The sequence below is a fragment of the Salvelinus fontinalis genome, chromosome 6, assembly GCF_029448725.1.
Source record: "Salvelinus fontinalis isolate EN_2023a chromosome 6, ASM2944872v1, whole genome shotgun sequence".
NCBI lineage: Eukaryota > Metazoa > Chordata > Actinopteri > Salmoniformes > Salmonidae > Salvelinus > Salvelinus fontinalis.
In genome coordinates, this window is record NC_074670.1 from 37,372,605 (window position 1) to 37,388,776 (window position 16,172).

The window sequence follows — 16,172 nt, forward strand, 5'->3', positions numbered from 1 at the left end:
GCCGTGGCAAGAGGCACCCTCAGCATCGCTGTGCTTTGGTATACATTTGTCTTCTGCCCCCCAATGGTAGAACACATTATAGGACTTTGGCTTTATTTGTCTTCCCTGGACGAGCTGTTATGTGAAATGTAATAAGCTAAACAAAACAGTATTTGGTTAATAAAAGCATAAATGTCATCCAGGCAAACTATGGATTTATTATGGCCAAAAAACTAGGGCACCCCGTAGCCCACTAACACATTGCAATATAGTAGGCCAGGGATCATAAACTATATTCAGGTCCGCAAGATTTCTAATTGAACCCTTGGAACGGATGGTCAGATGGCCGGAGGCCCGGAGCATAATTACAAATCATATTCATCGAAGTGGGAGGAGTATTTCGAATATTTGGTGGCGTAGTCAACCATACAAACTGACCAATGAGCTGACGAAGTAATTGGAAGTGGTGATTTTTAAACTAAGTGTGTTATAAACAGACAGACGTTTTTTTTGTTGCAGGGAAGTATAATTCTTTCACGTGAAAGTACATTTTAGAAAAGGTGAGATTCGTTTTAATCTAATGTACGGTGTAAAAAAAAAAAGTGATTTGGATTGCTTTTTAGCTTTGTTTCCTTGCACGTCTTTGTGCTCCGCCACGGCCCGTAGCTAACTGGATAGAACTAACGTTATTAGCTAAGCAATATGCAGATGGTTAGATACCTAAGGACGTTAACTTAGCTACACATATCCCAACGAGCTGGTTATTTACATCAGGGTCCGTTTTCTGCTTGTTGATTCACACATCAGAAGTATATATCGCACTATAGCGTAGATGTCATATTTGTGTGTACAGTATAGATAACTGGGCTTACAGTCAGTAACGTTAGCTGCCTCAACATATTAGCTACATTCTGCAGAGATGTTGGAGGAGGAGCATACAGACAGACAGCACCAACTTGCCATGTTATGTCAGAAGCTCGACCGAATTAAAACAAGATATCTAATCGAAGGTAATAACACGATTTCATTCGTTCCATGGCGAAGACAAAATGCGTCATATATTGTACACAATGATATGCCCATATATAAGACCACTGAGTTTGCAAATACAGTACCAGTCAAAAGTTTGAATACCTACTCATTCCAGGGTTTTTCTTTATGTTTTACTATTTTCTACATTGTAGAATAATAGTGAAGACAAACTTTGAAATCACACATGGAATCATGTAGTAACCAAAAAAAGAGTTAAACAAATTAAAATGTAATATTTGAGATTCTTTGAAGTAGCCACTTTTGCCTTGATGACAGCTTTGTACATTCTTGGCATCTCAACCAGCTTCATGAGGTAGTCACCTGGAATTCAATTAACAGGTGTTCCTTGTTAAGTTAATTTGTTGAATTTCATTCCTTAATGCATTTGAGCCAATCAGTTGTGTTGTGACAAGTCAATACGGAACACTTCAAGAACTGAAAGTTTCTTCAAGTGTAGTAGCAAAAAACATCAAGCTCTATGATGAAACTGGCTCTCATGAGGACCACCACAGAAAAGGAAGACCCCGAGTTACCTCTGCTGCAGAGGATAAGTTTATTAGAGTTAACTGCACCTCAGATTGCAGCCCAGATAAATACTTTACAGCGTTCAAGTAACAGACACATCTCAACATCAACTGTTCAGAGGAGACTGTGTGAATCAGGCCTTCATGGTCGAATTGCTGCAAAGAAACCACTACTAAAGGACACTAATAATAAGAAGAGACTTGCAAGGGCCAAGAAACACGAGCACTAGACATTAGACCGCTGGAAATCTGTCCTTTGGTCTGATAAGTCCAAATTTTAGATTTTTTGGTTCCAACTGCTGTGTCTTTGTGAGACAGAATAGGTGAATGAGGTATCTCTGCATGTGTGGGAACCACACATGAATTGCGTGAATTATGGAGGAGGTGGTGTGGGTGTGCTTTGCTGATGACACTGATTTATTTCAAATAACCAGCATGGCTACCACAGCATTCTGCAGCGATATGCAATCCCATCTGGTTTGCTCTTAGTGGGACTATCATTTGTTTTTCAACAGGACAATGACCCAACACACCTACAGGCTGTGTAAGGGCTATTTGACCAAGAAGGAGAGTGATGGAGTGCTGCATCAGATGACCTGGCCTCCACAATCACCTGGCCTCAACCCAATTCAATGGTTTGGGATGAGTTGGATCGCAGAGTGAAGGAAAAGCAGCCAACAAGTGCTCAGCATATGTGGGAACTCCTTCAAGACTGTTAGAAAAGCATTACTCATGAAACTGGTTGAGAGAATGCCAAGAATGTGCAAAGCTGTCATCAAGGCAAAGGGTGGCTACTTTGAAGAATATTAAGTATTTTGATTGCTCAACACTTTTGGTTACTACATGATTCCATATGTGTTATTTCATAGTTTTGATGTCTTCACTATTATTCTACAATATAGTAAAAATAAAGAGAACCCAGTGAATGACTAGGTGTGTCAACTTTTGATTGGTACTGTAAATGGTCACCCACTGTCTTTTTTTCCTCGCATTTTCATGCAGATGACACTGATAATATCAACCAGGCCATTGGCTCAAATTCCCCTGAAACGTGTCTCGCATATCTGATGTACTTGGAGAAGAAAGGAGACCCTCACTTGGATCCTAGTCATCTCACAAAGCTTACAGACTTCTATACCCGTGTATTCTCAACTATGCCACTGGGAAAACACTGCCAAAATGAGAGCTATGCCAGAATGCTGGTCAGATTTGCAGAGCTGAATGTGTGAGTGAACCGTGATCATACTTTTCCATGAGAGGGTTGAGCCTTGTTTTGCAACATGTTCCTCTGTGATTGTACTTTAGCTACATCAGTTAATACAATGTGTGGGGTGTATTAATAATATTTAAAGTGGCAATCTGGGATTCGGGAAAACAACAAAGTGTGCACCCTGGCACTTTTTGGTTAGCAGCTGAGGGATAAGGTTAGAGAGATTTAACCACTCAAATTCAAGTATGCAAGGACTGACCATCCATGAGTTCAAAATGATAGTTCTATCCATGTTTTGAAGCTATTCAGTCTTTGTTTACAATTACATGGTTGACAAATAAGTTTAGATGTTGGGTTCTGATTAATTACGACAGTTGAACTAAGCTCATGAGAAATGTATACTAGTAAATGTATTTTCTTCCAAAAATCAATGGCTAATTTCCTAGTTTAAATCAAATAATGGATGTACCAATCCCAGATTGCCTCTTTTGAAAAGAGATATTTTTAGTATTTAGTTTAGGTCTGTCAAATGAGTCTTTTAATATCTTTCAGAATCCAAGACACCAATGGGGCAGAGGGAAACTTCAATGTTGCGACTACACACTGCCAGGATTTTGCTTTTGTCCACATTGCACACGCTCAGTTTGAACTGTCTCAAGGTAGAGAGATGCACAACAATCTTAGGCTTGACTGTCGTAGATGATTTAACACACAGATGACACAATTTGGGTTATTTACTAAACTTTACCTCCATGGATTTACCAACTTTCTCATATTGATAAATACGCAGACACCCATAGCAACTATTGTATCTCTAACATCTTATTTATTTACTGACGATGCATGCATCAGTCCAATCTGTGAAGCTCACATTCAGAATCTCCATACTGCTGCAGGAAAGTACTATTGGTAGGTAGCCTAGTGGTTAGAGCGTTGGCTTAGTAACCGAAAGGTTGCTAGATTGAATGCCCGAGCTGACAAGGTAAAAATCTGTCGTTCTGCCCCTGAACAAGGCAGTTAACCTACTGTTTCCTGGTAGGCTGTCATTGTAAATAAGAATTTGTTCTTAATTGACTTGCCTAGTTAAATAAATAAAAAAATATAGTCAGTAAGTTTTTACTTTTTATTATATATATTTTTTCACTGCCCCATCTCAAAAGGCAACACAAAGAAAAGTACTTGGATACTTCAGAGGGCCATTGAACTGAATGCCAAACCCAACGACCTGCTGGAGGCAGCTATGCAGAACTTGACATTGTGCAAAGCAGAACTTCTTTCCTCTGAGGATAAGGAAAATGTACCAGGTTTGTTTTTATGTCCAATTTCCAATCCCATTTGGGATCCGTATTAACCTGAATCCCATCGGGGCGGCAGGTAGCCTAGTGGTTAGAGCATTGGCCTAGTAACCAAAAGGTTGCCAGATCGAATCCCTGAGCTGACAAGGTAAACATCTGTCATTCTGCCCCTGAACAAGGCAGTTAACCCACTGTTTCCCGGTAGGCTGTCATTGTAAATAAGAATTTGTTCTTAATTGACTTGCCTAGTTAAATAAAATAAAAAATCTAGTCAGTAAGTTTTTATTATATACACTGCTCAAAAAAATAAAGGGAACACTTAAACAACACAATGTAACTCCAAGTCAATCACACTTCTGTGAAATCAAACTGTCCACTTAGGAAGCAACACTGATTGACAATAAATTTCACATGCTGTTGTGCAAATGGAATAGACAAAAGGTGGAAATTATAGGCAATTAGCAAGACGCCCCCAATAAAGGAGTGGTTCTGCAGGTGGTGACCACAGACCACTTCTCAGTTCCTATGCTTCCTGGCTGATGTTTTGGTCACTTTTGAATGCTGGCGGTGCTTTCACTCTAGTGGTACCATGAGACGGAGTCTACAACCCACACAAGTGGCTCAGGTAGTGCAGCTCATCCAGGATGGTACATCAATGCGAGTTGTGGCAAGAAGGTTTGCTGTGTCTGTCAGCGTAGTGTCCAGAGCATGGAGGTGCTACCAGGAGACAGGCCAGTACATCAGGAGACGTGGAGGAGGCCGTAGCAGGGTAACAACCCAGCAGCAGGACCGCTACCTCCGCCTTTGTGCAAGGAGGAGCAGGAGGAGCACTGCCAGAGCCCTGCAAATGACCTCCAGCAGGCCACAAATGTGCATGTGTCTGCTCAAACGGTCAGAAACAGACTCCATGAGGGTGGTATGTGGGCCCGACGTCCACAGGTGGGGGTTGTGCTTACAGCCCAACACCGTGCAGGACGTTTGGCATTTGCCAGAGAACGCCAAGATTGGCAAATTCGCCACTGGCGCCCTGTGCTCTTCACAGATGAAAGCAGGTTCACACTGAGCACATGTGACAGAGTCTGGAGACGCCGTGGAGAACGTTCTGCTGCCTGCAACATCCTCCAGCATGACCGGTTTGGCGGTGGGTCAGTCATGGTGTGGGGTGGCATTTCTTTGGGGGGCCGCACAGCCCTCCATGTGCTCGCCGGAGGTAGCCTGACTGCCATTAGGTACCGAGATGAGATCCTCAGACCCCTTGTGAGACCATATGCTGGTGCGGTTGGCCCTGGGTTCCTCCTAATGCAAGACAATGCTAGACCTCATGTGGCTGGAGTGTGTCAGCAGTTCCTGCAAGAGGAAGGCATTGATGCTATGGACTGGCCCGCCCGTTCCCCAGACCTGAATCCAATTGAGCACATCTGGGACATCATGTCTCGCTCCATCCACCAACGCCACGTTGCACCACAGACTGTCCAGGAGTTGGCGGATGCTTTAGTCCAGGTCTGGGAGGAGATCCCTCAGGAGACCATCCGCCACCTCATCAGGAGCATGCCCAGGCGTTGTAGGGAGGTCATACAGGCACGTGGAGGCCACACACACTACTGAGCCTCATTTTGACTTGTTTTAAGGACATTACATCAAAGTTGGATCAGCCTGTAGTGTGGTTTTCCACTTTAATTTTGAGTGTGACTCCAAATCCAGACCTCCATGGGTTGATAAATTTGATTTCCATTGATAATTTTTGTGTGATTTTGTTGTCAGCACATTCAACTTTGTAAAGAAAAAAGTATTTAACAAGAATATTTCATTCATTCAGATCTAGGATGTGTTATTTTAGTGTTCCCTTTATTTTTTTGAGCAGTGTATATTTTTTTACTCCCCCATCTCAAAAGGCAACACAAAGAAAAGTACTTGGATACTTCAGAGGGCCATTGAACTGAATGCCAAACCCAACGACCTGCTGGAGGCAGCTATGCAGAACTTGACATTGTGCAAAGCAGAACTTCTTTCCTCTGAGGATAAGGAAAATGTACCAGGTTTGTTTTTATGTCTTATTTCCAATCCCATTTGGGATCCGTATTAACCTGAATCCCATCGGGGCGGCAGGTAGCCTAGTGGTTAGAGCATTGGCCTAGTAACCAAAAGGTTGCCAGATCGAATCCCTGAGCTGACAAGGTAAAAATCAGTCGTTCTGCCCCTGAACAAGGCAGTTAACCCACAGTTCCTAGGCTATCATTGGAAATAAGAATATGTTCTTAACTGCTTTGCCTAGTTAAATTAAGGTAAATAAATAAATACATGACCATGTTTCTTCAGCCTAGATTTTTTTTTTTTTGCAATCACAGCTTTTATGCTACTTTAGTGTACTAGTACTGTATATTAATTCTCTTAATGTTTTGTCAAAATAATTTTTCTTTCAGTCTCAACTTATAATACACATGGTTCTGCGAAAAATGAAACAGAATTTTGCAAAGTATCAGGAAACTCCGACGGTACAGGCGACTTGCAGCTTTCCAGTATTTTTTCTTCCGGGTAAAATACGTTTTTTTTTTTTTTCAGTGCCAAGTTCTCAAACCAAGCTTCTCTCTTTGTTTTGCTTTACATTCTTCTAATCTGTCTCGTGAAAAACAATTGACACTGGTCTTCTCATTCTCTTAGAACAATGGAACCACGGAATGGACCCCAAGTGGACAAGGTTCCAGCTTGGAGGTCTGGGTCTCAACGAAAGAGAGCCGTTTGCATGGTTAGTTTTTATTAGTAGTAGTGTTGGGGTGGGGGGATGGTGGTAATTGATAGTTACATATCGCAATATTTTTTGGGACAATATTGTATACTTTGACAAGTATCGATTGTTTTTTGTTAGCTAGTGCTAGTTGGCTGTACCTGCGGCAAAACTCGGATACTTTTCATCCTATAGCTTGTTCTCCATATTATTTTTAAATAGTGAGCCAACATCTTGTCTCATCTTGTCAGCCCTTTTTTTTTCATGACTGATCAAAACTTGTTTTTTATTATGGCTCTCTCTTGTCTCTGCAGCAGACATATAGTGAGCATTATGTTTGGAACATGAAATCGCAATTAAATCACAGTATCGAATCACAATACATATAGAATCGTGAGAATCGCAATACATACCGTATCGGTACCTAAGTATCGTGAGAATATCATATCGTGAGGTTCCTGGCAATTCCATTTTTCCATCACTTCTCTGGTTTTAAATAATATAATGTTCTTTATTATCCTGCCTCTAGCCAGGGAGAATGCCTGTAGTCCCCTGCTCTATCTCAGAAATGGATGATGATGACAGTGATGGAAGACAAGTGAAGAGGGAGGCTCTCATCTCAAGTAGCTTGTCCAGGTAAGCATTTTTTTTACCAGTGTCAAGGGAACACTATCAGAACACACAGGATTACAAAGCCTAAACTGAATGGAACTTTGTTTTAGGCAAACTTCTGGTTCAAGTGCGATGTTTACCTTGTCCTCGGCCAAGAAGCGTGTTGAAGATGGGGACTTCCTCAATCTAAAGGTTTGTGAATGAAAATCCCCACCTTTCAGTTGTAATTATAGATTGTGTAAGAATGTTCTAGTGCCCGGGACAACTGTTTACAATTATATACAATAACATGGAGAGCAGAGCATAGTAAAGTGACATCTTACATAATATTATTTTAAATACTGGAGTTGATTGGACAGTCATATCATTGTTGATTTGCTCTCTCAGACACCTATCATTAGCCCTGAGCCACGCCCATGGAAGAACATGGGAATTGTGGACTCCACCACTACACTGCTGCACAGGCAAGATAGGAGAGATGCCACTAGGATGGAAGGTATGTACCTTTACATTGAAGTGAAACTATTTTGGCCTAGTTGTTGACGGTGCAAAAAAGCTTGTTTAGTGAGAAGCATTACTTGGTGCACACCGACATATTCATAGATGTGCTCACTAACGGAATGGTAAACTTGGGGAAAAAATGTATTCTCACTCATATCGAGTTTATGTTCTCTGCTGTTTCACTGGTAGATACCACTGACAATATAAACCAGATAATCGGTTCCAACTCCCCTGAGGCTTGCCGGATGTATCTGACCAAGCTGGAGAAGAGGGGCAATCCTCAGACAGACACCAACCTTCTCCTAAAGCTGAAGGACTGCTATTCCAGAGTCTTCTCCAGACTGCCATTGGTAATGTACAGCAACAGTGAGAGCTATGCCAAGATGCTGGTCCGATATGCTGAACTCAAAGGGTGAGTGTACTTCAGGATGTTTTAGGGTATAAAAAAAAAAAACTGCATATATTGACAAACGTTATCCAGTGTTCTAGAATTGGTTTGATGACTGTATAAAAATGTCCTCCGTAGCATTGATGACCCAGATGATGCCCGGGACAACTTCCTCGTTGCGAGATCCAACTGCAAAGGCCAAGCCTTTGTGCACATAGCACATGCTCAGTTTGAGGTTGCTCGAGGTAGATTGCCCTTTTTTTTTAAATTTTTTTTTTTAACATAAACGATTGTGCATAATATATGGTTTAGACACTGAACATTTATATTTTGATATTAAAGAGAATTTTGTTCATATTCTTCCAAAAGGTCAGGTCAAGAAAGGCTTGTCAATACTACAGAAAGCCCTTCAGGTGAACGCAAAGCCCACTGAACTAATTGAGACTGCAATGCAGAAACTAAAATCCGGGAATTACCAGTTTCTCCCCGCAGAAGACCGAGAGTGTCTCCCAGGTAGGTTTCATTTAAATTTTGTCAATTATGCTTAATGTGTTGGTGGTGTTCATTAGGGAATGGAATGGATAACGTAGTCCCTCTCTGTTTTCTCCTGTTTGGTACCTAATGAACATGACCCTGTTCATCCTGCCTACAAAGTGATAACGGCTTCAAGCTTAAAGCTTGCAAACCTGATGTAAGTTTTAGTTGAATAGATTCCTTATGTGTGTTTCTTTTTTTAGAGCCACTGTCTCACGGGTCATTGAGTCTGTCAAACTATGGTAGAGAGAGGGAGCTGGAGATTCCCGCCCGTTTACCTCTGAGCCAGACACAGCCCAAACCCTTTAGCATGGAGCTTTCTTCAGGGTGGAAAATACCAGCCCACGTAAGCAGAGTCGTGTCTCCAGAGGTTTGGCTTGCTATTTTATTTTTGGGGTTACAACTATGTTATCAACATGGAAGGTGCTGGCATCAAACTCCAATTTAGTTTGTTCAATCTTATGACTGAGTTAAAACCACTCTCTTTTTGCCTCTGTTTTGACACTCTTAACACTTTTTTATATTTTTGTTTTCTTTTGCGTTCTTCTATTTTAACCTCCTGAGTTTAACTTTGTGTGTGTTTGGTCGTCCTCAGGAGAAGCACACCCCTCCTGATTTCACGCCCATTCCACGTCTGGTGGACTCTCTACCCACCCCATCCCTTCCTCTCCCGTCCAGACTCAACCCACCCGTCGCCTGCCAGATGCCCAACTACAAAGACCCCAGGGCCAACAGGTGAGGGGGCTGGATTGGACATGTATCTAACATAACAGCTCTTGTACAATTATCCTAATCACCATAATCTAATGATTCTATTTCAGCTCTTGAGATATTAGGAAATGGTATTGTCAGTGTTGGGGAAGCTAATCTGAAAAGATGGTTTATCCCGCTACCAATTACTTCCCATTGCAAGAGGTTGAGCTACAGTAAAGCTGCCCTCAAGAAAAAATATAGTTGAACTGAAGTTACCGTGAGAACTACCTCGTGAATAAATTATCATATTTAAATCTGAACTGTCATAATGCAAATTTAAGACTGTCATCCATACTGTGGCGTAAGTAACAGTCACGGCAGACAGTGTAGTGAGATCTGTGAGTGCGTTTAGTCTTGGAATCCAGAGGAAAGATGGGAAGCAGTGATGCAAAAAAAGAGGACTTTCTTTGATATTTGAATTCCCCTCTCCTCACAGTTACTTTACCCCTGGGGTCAAGAGGAACTCCCCATATGCGGCCGCTCTCTCAGCAGCCCATAAAGCCGGCCCTGCCCAGCAGCAGCCGTGCACCCCCCTCAGCCAGGTGTCCTATGCCCAACAGACCCACCAGGTAAACCACAAATGCCATCCATGGGATTTCCCTGATCACTTGACCTGAACAGGCAAAACGCAGTCAGGTCAGGAGGAACTAAGTCATGGCCCTAGTTATGTTCTTTTTTTTTGTGAGTTTGCTGTTTAAATTATAGGCCTATGTCAAATGAAATGTGGACTCTATGGTTGAATGACTCTGCACTTGTCTGTTACTTCAGGGTTCAGCCGTTGCTCTCTCAAACGAGTCCATTGTGATAAAGGGCAAATGGTTCCTCGTCCTGAAGATGATTGGCCGAGGTGGATCCAGTAAGGTAGGGGCTAGTTGTCTTGTTCATTAGGGCACAATGTAACAAAAGCTCTCATACATTGTGCAACGGAAAACAAAAAACAGACTTAATTGTTGGACAATTTAAGATGGTACTTCCCTGTTTCAATTTGTTTGAAACCTGAAGATACCAGGGAAATACTACAGGTGGTTTTATGGCCAATTGGATATTTTTTCAGCTGGTTTGATGGTAGGTTCTCTGTCTTTTCAGGTGTACCAGGTTCTGGACCAACGTAATCAGCTGTTTGCTGTGAAGTATGTGAACCTGGAGGAGGCTGATGCCCAGACAGTGGAGAGCTACAAGAACGAGATAGAGCATCTCAATCGCCTGCAGCAGTACAGTGATCAGATCATCAAGCTGTATGATTAGTAAGTGTTCACTACTCTGACTTATTCAGCTAGGGTCTAGCAATAAATGTATTATATTTTTTGATGAAAATGCATACACATACGTATACATCCAAAACATAAGAAAAACTTGTGGTACTGGTACGTACATAAAAATAAAATACACATGGCCTACACATCTTTACCTACTGTATTTATTTATTTATTTTGCTCCTTTGCACCCCATTATTTCTGTCTCTACTTTGCGCTTCCTTCCACTGCAAACCAACCATTCCAGTGTTTTTAGTTTTTATTTTACTTGCTGTGTTGTATTTACTTCGCCACCATGGCCTTTTTATATTTTTATTTATTTATACATATATTTGTTTGCCTTCACCTCCCTTATCTCACCTCACTTGCTCACATTGTATATAGACTTATTTTTTTTCACTGTATCATTGACTATATGTTTGTTTTACTCCATGTGTAACTATGTGTTGTTGTATGTGTCGAACTGCTCTGCTTTATCTTGGCCAGGTCGCAATTGTAAATGAGAACGTGTTCTCAATTTGCCTACCTGGTTAAATAAAGGTTAAATAAATAAATAAATAAATAAAATATAAAAAAAGATGAAGGATAATACAACGTATTTAAAAAAAATAAAAAAAATAATTAATGAATTTTTTTACACAATTTTCGTGATGTCCAATTGGTAGTTACGATCTTGTCTCATCAATCTTGTATCAACTCTCCAGCGGGAGAGACGAAGGTTGAGTCATGCGTCCTCCGAAACATGACCCGCAAAGCTGCACTGCTTCTTAACACCTGCTCGTTTAACCTGGAAGCCAGCTGCACCAATATGTCAGAGGAAACAGTTCTACTGACGAGTGTAGTCAGCTTGCAGGCGCCCGTCCGCCACAAGGAGTTGCTAGAGCGCGATGAGCCAAGGAAAGTCCCCCGGCCAAACCCTCCCCTAACCCGGAAGACACTTGGCTAATTGCCTCCCTATGGGACTCCCGGTCACATCTGGCTGTGACACAGCCTGGGATCGATCCCCAGGCTGTAGTAACGCCTCAACACTGCGATGCAGTGCCTTAGACCGCTGTGCCACTCGGGAGGCCCCGACGCAACGTATTTTGATTATGGTCCTCAGTTCCATCCCACTATACATGTCATGTGATTCCCAGTGAGCAGTGCTTTTTATCAGTCGAGTTCTCTTTCATTCCAGTGAAATAACCAACAGCTACATCTACATGCTGATGGAATGTGGTAACCTGGACCTCAGCACCTGGCTACGCAACCGTAAAACTCTCAACCCGCTGGAGAGGAAGTTATACTGGAAGAATATGCTGGAGGCAGTCCAGACCATCCACAAACATGGTTATTATCTCTCCATCTATCTTGAACTCTGTATCTCTCTTCATCAGTAACCCTTATGTTTTCTAAGTTCCTCATAGCCAAGCATTGCAGTCTCTATAACAAGCCTTTTTACTTTTTGTTTAGGTATTGTCCATAGTGACTTGAAGCCAGCCAATTTTGTGATTGTGAATGCCTCGCTGAAATTGATCGACTTTGGCATTGCAAACCGCATCCAGCCTGATGTGACGAGCATTATGAAAGATTCTCAGGTAAGAGCACAACCCCCATCTCCAACTGTAGTTAACAATGTATGTATACATAACCAGAAGCTTTCCAAAATAAGGATATTGATCTTCACGAGAGAAAAAAATCCTAAACACAGGTTGGGACCTTGAACTACATGCCCCCTGAAGCCATCAAAGACACTTCATCCCAGCCAGGGAAGGCAAGCTCTAAGGTGCGCAGATGTCCCTTCCTTCCTTATCCAAAACAATGTATTTTTAATACACGCCTATTCCATATGGACTCATTTATATCAATGTTGGAAGATGATGCATGTTTAATGATGTATAATAAATCTCTCTGTTGATTTGATTAATAGATTAGTACTAAAGGTGATGTGTGGTCCCTTGGTTGCATCATGTACTGCATGACCTATGGGAAGACTCCATTCCAGACCATCACCAACCAGATCACCAAGCTACACGCCATCATTGACCCGACCCATGAGATAGAGTTCCCTGACATTGCAGAGAAGGATCTGCTAGATGTGTTGAAGGTGAGTGATTCCATTCATTCTGCTACGTATTGGCTTTTTTGGTTGAGTTTTGATTCAGTGTGAATGCTATGGATAAATGGGATCTGGTGGGATATGTTTTTTTTCTACCACCAGAGGTGTTTGGTACGAAACCCAAGAGAGCGGATTTCCATCGCGGGGCTGCTGGAGCATTCATACCTAAAGCTTCAGTCTCAGCAACAGTCACCTGTGCCAGGTACATAAACGCACGCACATTATGCATATTTATACCTCATACCTGCCATAATACCAAGTGTTTTTATTTATTTTTGAAATAAGAAAAATAATTGCATCAACTTTCATTTTGTCTGCCTCTCTGTCTCCTTTCAGCACCTCCTGACAATAACGATCTGAAGAGGATCCTCAACGAGCTCGCTGCCTTACAGTCTCCCAACAGCATTGCCAGGGCTGCTAATGTAAGCATAACAATGTGGAATTTCCCATAATAATTGTCTTATCGTCGTTTGCTTTAACTGACTGGTGTCTTCTCTGCAATCGACAGAACTTGGCGAAAATGTGCAACAGTGGTCGGAAACTGGACGCTGCAGGGTGTGTAAAGTCATCCAGCCATCTCAACTGGAAGATGTAGATGATCCACTGATGGCCTAAAAACCCCCAAAGGGGTCAGCAGATAGGACTCCATTCCTAGCCTAAGTTGAGCTTTACACTGCCCATGCCATGCTTCGTCACAACCTGAAAAATACATCCTGTTTGGTAGTACACTGGCCCTGTTTGAATACTTTGAAAATGTATCCTTACTTCCTTCCCCTTTTTAAAGTAATCACTGATCTGTCATGTCTGGAATGGTGAAAGCTATGAAGTGGAACCTTTGCTTTTATTCTATCCAAGTATGTTAGATCAGTGATAACACCGAGGATAGGAGGAAAGAAGGATGCATTTTAACCGTTTTTAAGCAGGGTCCATAAATGCCCTATAGAAATCTACCATCTCCATGTTTTATTCTCTCATGTCTTCATGACTTCCCCTTGCTCTCATCTTGAAGGATACGGATCTACACTGTTTTTTATTTATTTTTAAGATGGACACTTTTGTTGTGTGTTTCTTTACTTTGCACATTTTACTGTACTCTCAAACATGTAAGTTCAACAAATGAACTAGCTAACTGTATTATTGATGTTTGTTTCTTTCAGCTGTCAATTTCATCTGTAGTTATTTATAGGTTGTATATACACTGCTCAAAAAAATAAAGGGAACACTTAAACAACACAATGTAACTCCAAGTCAATCACACTTCTGTGAAATCAAACTGTCCACTTAGGAAGCAACACTGATTGACAATAAATTTCACATGCTGCTGTGCAAATGGAATAGACAACAGGTGGAAATTATAGGCAATTAGCAAGACACCCCCAATAAAGGAGTGGTTCTGCAGGTGTTGACCACAGACCACTTCTCAGTTCCTATGCTTCCTGGCTGATGTTTTGGTCACTTGAATGCTGGCGGTGCTTTCACTCTAGTGTTAGCATGAGACGGAGTCTACAAGCCACACAAGTGGCTCAGGTAGTGCAGCTCATCCAGGATGGCACATCAATGCGAGCTGTGGCAAGAAGGTTTTCTGTGTCTGTCAGCGTAGTGTCCAGAGCATGAAGGCGCTACCAGGAGACAGGCCAGTACATCAGGAGACGTGGAGGAGGGCAACAACCCAGCAGCAGGACCGCTACCTCCGCCTTTGTGCAAGGAGGAGCAGGAGGAGCACTGCCAGAGCCCTGCAAAATGACCTCCAGCAGGCCACAAATGTGCATGTGTCTGATCAAACGGTCAGAAACAGACTCCATGAGGGCCCGACGTCCACAGGTGGGGGTTGTGCTTACAGCCCAACACCGTGCAGGACGTTTGGCATTTGCCAGAGAACACCAAGATTGGCAAATTCGCAACTGGCGCCCTGTGCTCTTCACAGATGAAAGCAGGTTGACACTGAGCACATGTGACAGACGTGACAGAGTCTGGAGACGCCGTGGAGAACATTCTGCTGCCTGCAACATCCTCCAGCATGACCGGTTTGGCGGTGGGTCAGTCATGGTGTGGGGTGGCATTTCTTTGGGGGAACGCACAGCCCTCCATGTGCTCGCCAGAGGTAGCCTGACTGCCATTAGGTACCGAGATGAGATCCTCAGACCCCTTGTGAGATCATATGCTGGTGCGGTTGGCCCTGGGTTCCTCCTAATGCAAGACAATGCTAGACCTCATGTGGCTGGAGTGTGTCAGCAGTTCCTGCAAGAGGAAGGCATTGATGCTATGGACTGGCCCGCCCGTTCCCCAGACCTGAATCCAATTGAGCACATCTGGGACATCATGTCTCGGTCCATCCACCAACGCCACGTTGCACCACAGACTGTCCAGGAGTTGGCGGATGCTTTAGTCCAGGTCTGGGAGGAGATCCCTCAGGAGACCATCCGCCACCTCATCAGGAGCATGCCCAGGCGTTGTAGGGAGGTCATACAGGCACGTGGAGGCCACACACACTACTGAGCCTCATTTTGACTTGTTTTAAGGACATTACATCAAAGTTGGATCAGCCTGTAGTGTGGTTTTCCACTTTAATTTTGAGTGTGACTCCAAATCCAGACCTCCATGGGTTGATAAATTTGATTTCCATTGATAATTTTTGTGTGATTTTGTTGTCAGCACATTCAACTATGTAGAGAAAAAAGTATTTAATAAGAATCTTTCATTCATTCAGATCTAGGATGTGTTATTTTAGTGTTCCCTTTATTTTTTTGAGCAGTGTATATGTGTATATACAGTTGAAGTCGGAAGTTTACATACACCTTAGCCAAATACATTTAAACTCAGTTTTTCACAATTTCTGACATTTATTCCTAGTAAATATTCCCGGACTACTTTATTTTAAGATTGTGAAATGTCAGAATAATAGTAGGAAGAATTATTTATTTCAGCTTTCATTTCTTTCATCAAATTCCCAGTGGGTCAGAAGTTTACATACACTCAATTAGTATTGGGTAGCACTGCCTTTAAATTGTTTAACTTGGGTCAAACGTTTCGGGTAGCCTTCCACACGCTTCCCACAATAAGTTGGGTGAATTTTGGCCCATTCCTCCTGACAGAGCTGGTGTAACTGAGTCAGGTTTGTAGGCCTCCTTGATTGCACAAGCTTTTTCAGTTCTGCCCAAACATTTTCTATGGGATTGAGGTCAGGGATTTGTGATGGCCACTCCAATACCTTGACTTTGTTGTCCTTAAGCCATTTTGCCACCACTTTGGAAGTATGCTTGTCGTCATTGTC

The 16,172-nt window shown here is 42.4% G+C and overlaps 1 protein-coding gene across 3 annotated transcripts; it reads left to right on the forward strand.

Moving 5' to 3' along the window:
- The first annotated feature begins 11 nt into the window (after nucleotides 1–11).
- Nucleotides 12–14,137, forward strand: LOC129857780 (dual specificity protein kinase Ttk-like). 3 transcript variants are annotated; one of them, XM_055926335.1, is made up of 26 exons: nucleotides 12–539; nucleotides 884–989; nucleotides 2,538–2,760; nucleotides 3,298–3,404; nucleotides 3,906–4,049; nucleotides 5,933–6,076; nucleotides 6,461–6,572; nucleotides 6,699–6,783; nucleotides 7,292–7,398; nucleotides 7,485–7,566; nucleotides 7,762–7,870; nucleotides 8,065–8,287; nucleotides 8,402–8,508; nucleotides 8,633–8,776; nucleotides 9,001–9,167; nucleotides 9,393–9,532; nucleotides 9,987–10,119; nucleotides 10,319–10,411; nucleotides 10,637–10,794; nucleotides 11,981–12,132; nucleotides 12,256–12,380; nucleotides 12,494–12,568; nucleotides 12,713–12,889; nucleotides 13,004–13,103; nucleotides 13,238–13,323; nucleotides 13,410–14,137. In XM_055926335.1, the coding sequence occupies exons 2-26, from the start codon at nucleotides 899–901 to the stop codon at nucleotides 13,494–13,496; spliced, it is 3,171 nt and encodes a 1,056-aa protein (XP_055782310.1). In that variant the 5' UTR covers nucleotides 12–539; nucleotides 884–898; the 3' UTR covers nucleotides 13,497–14,137. The 3 variants fall into 3 exon arrangements, with proteins under 3 accessions (XP_055782310.1, XP_055782309.1, XP_055782311.1); XM_055926334.1 differs by having other exon boundaries at nucleotides 897–989; XM_055926336.1 differs by lacking the exon at nucleotides 884–989.
- Nucleotides 14,138–16,172: the final 2,035 nt, after the last annotated feature.

Bases quoted from the DNA above. Each gene is read 5' to 3' on its own strand.
- LOC129857780 (XM_055926335.1), top strand. From the start codon at position 899: ATGTTGGAGGAGGAGCATACAGACAGACAGCACCAACTTGCCATGTTA. The intron at 8,288-8,401 runs GTGAGTGTACTT...TGTCCTCCGTAG, and splicing joins CGATATGCTGAACTCAAAGG to CATTGATGACCCAGATGATG. The intron at 9,533-9,986 runs GTGAGGGGGCTG...CTCTCCTCACAG, and splicing joins AAAGACCCCAGGGCCAACAG to TTACTTTACCCCTGGGGTCA.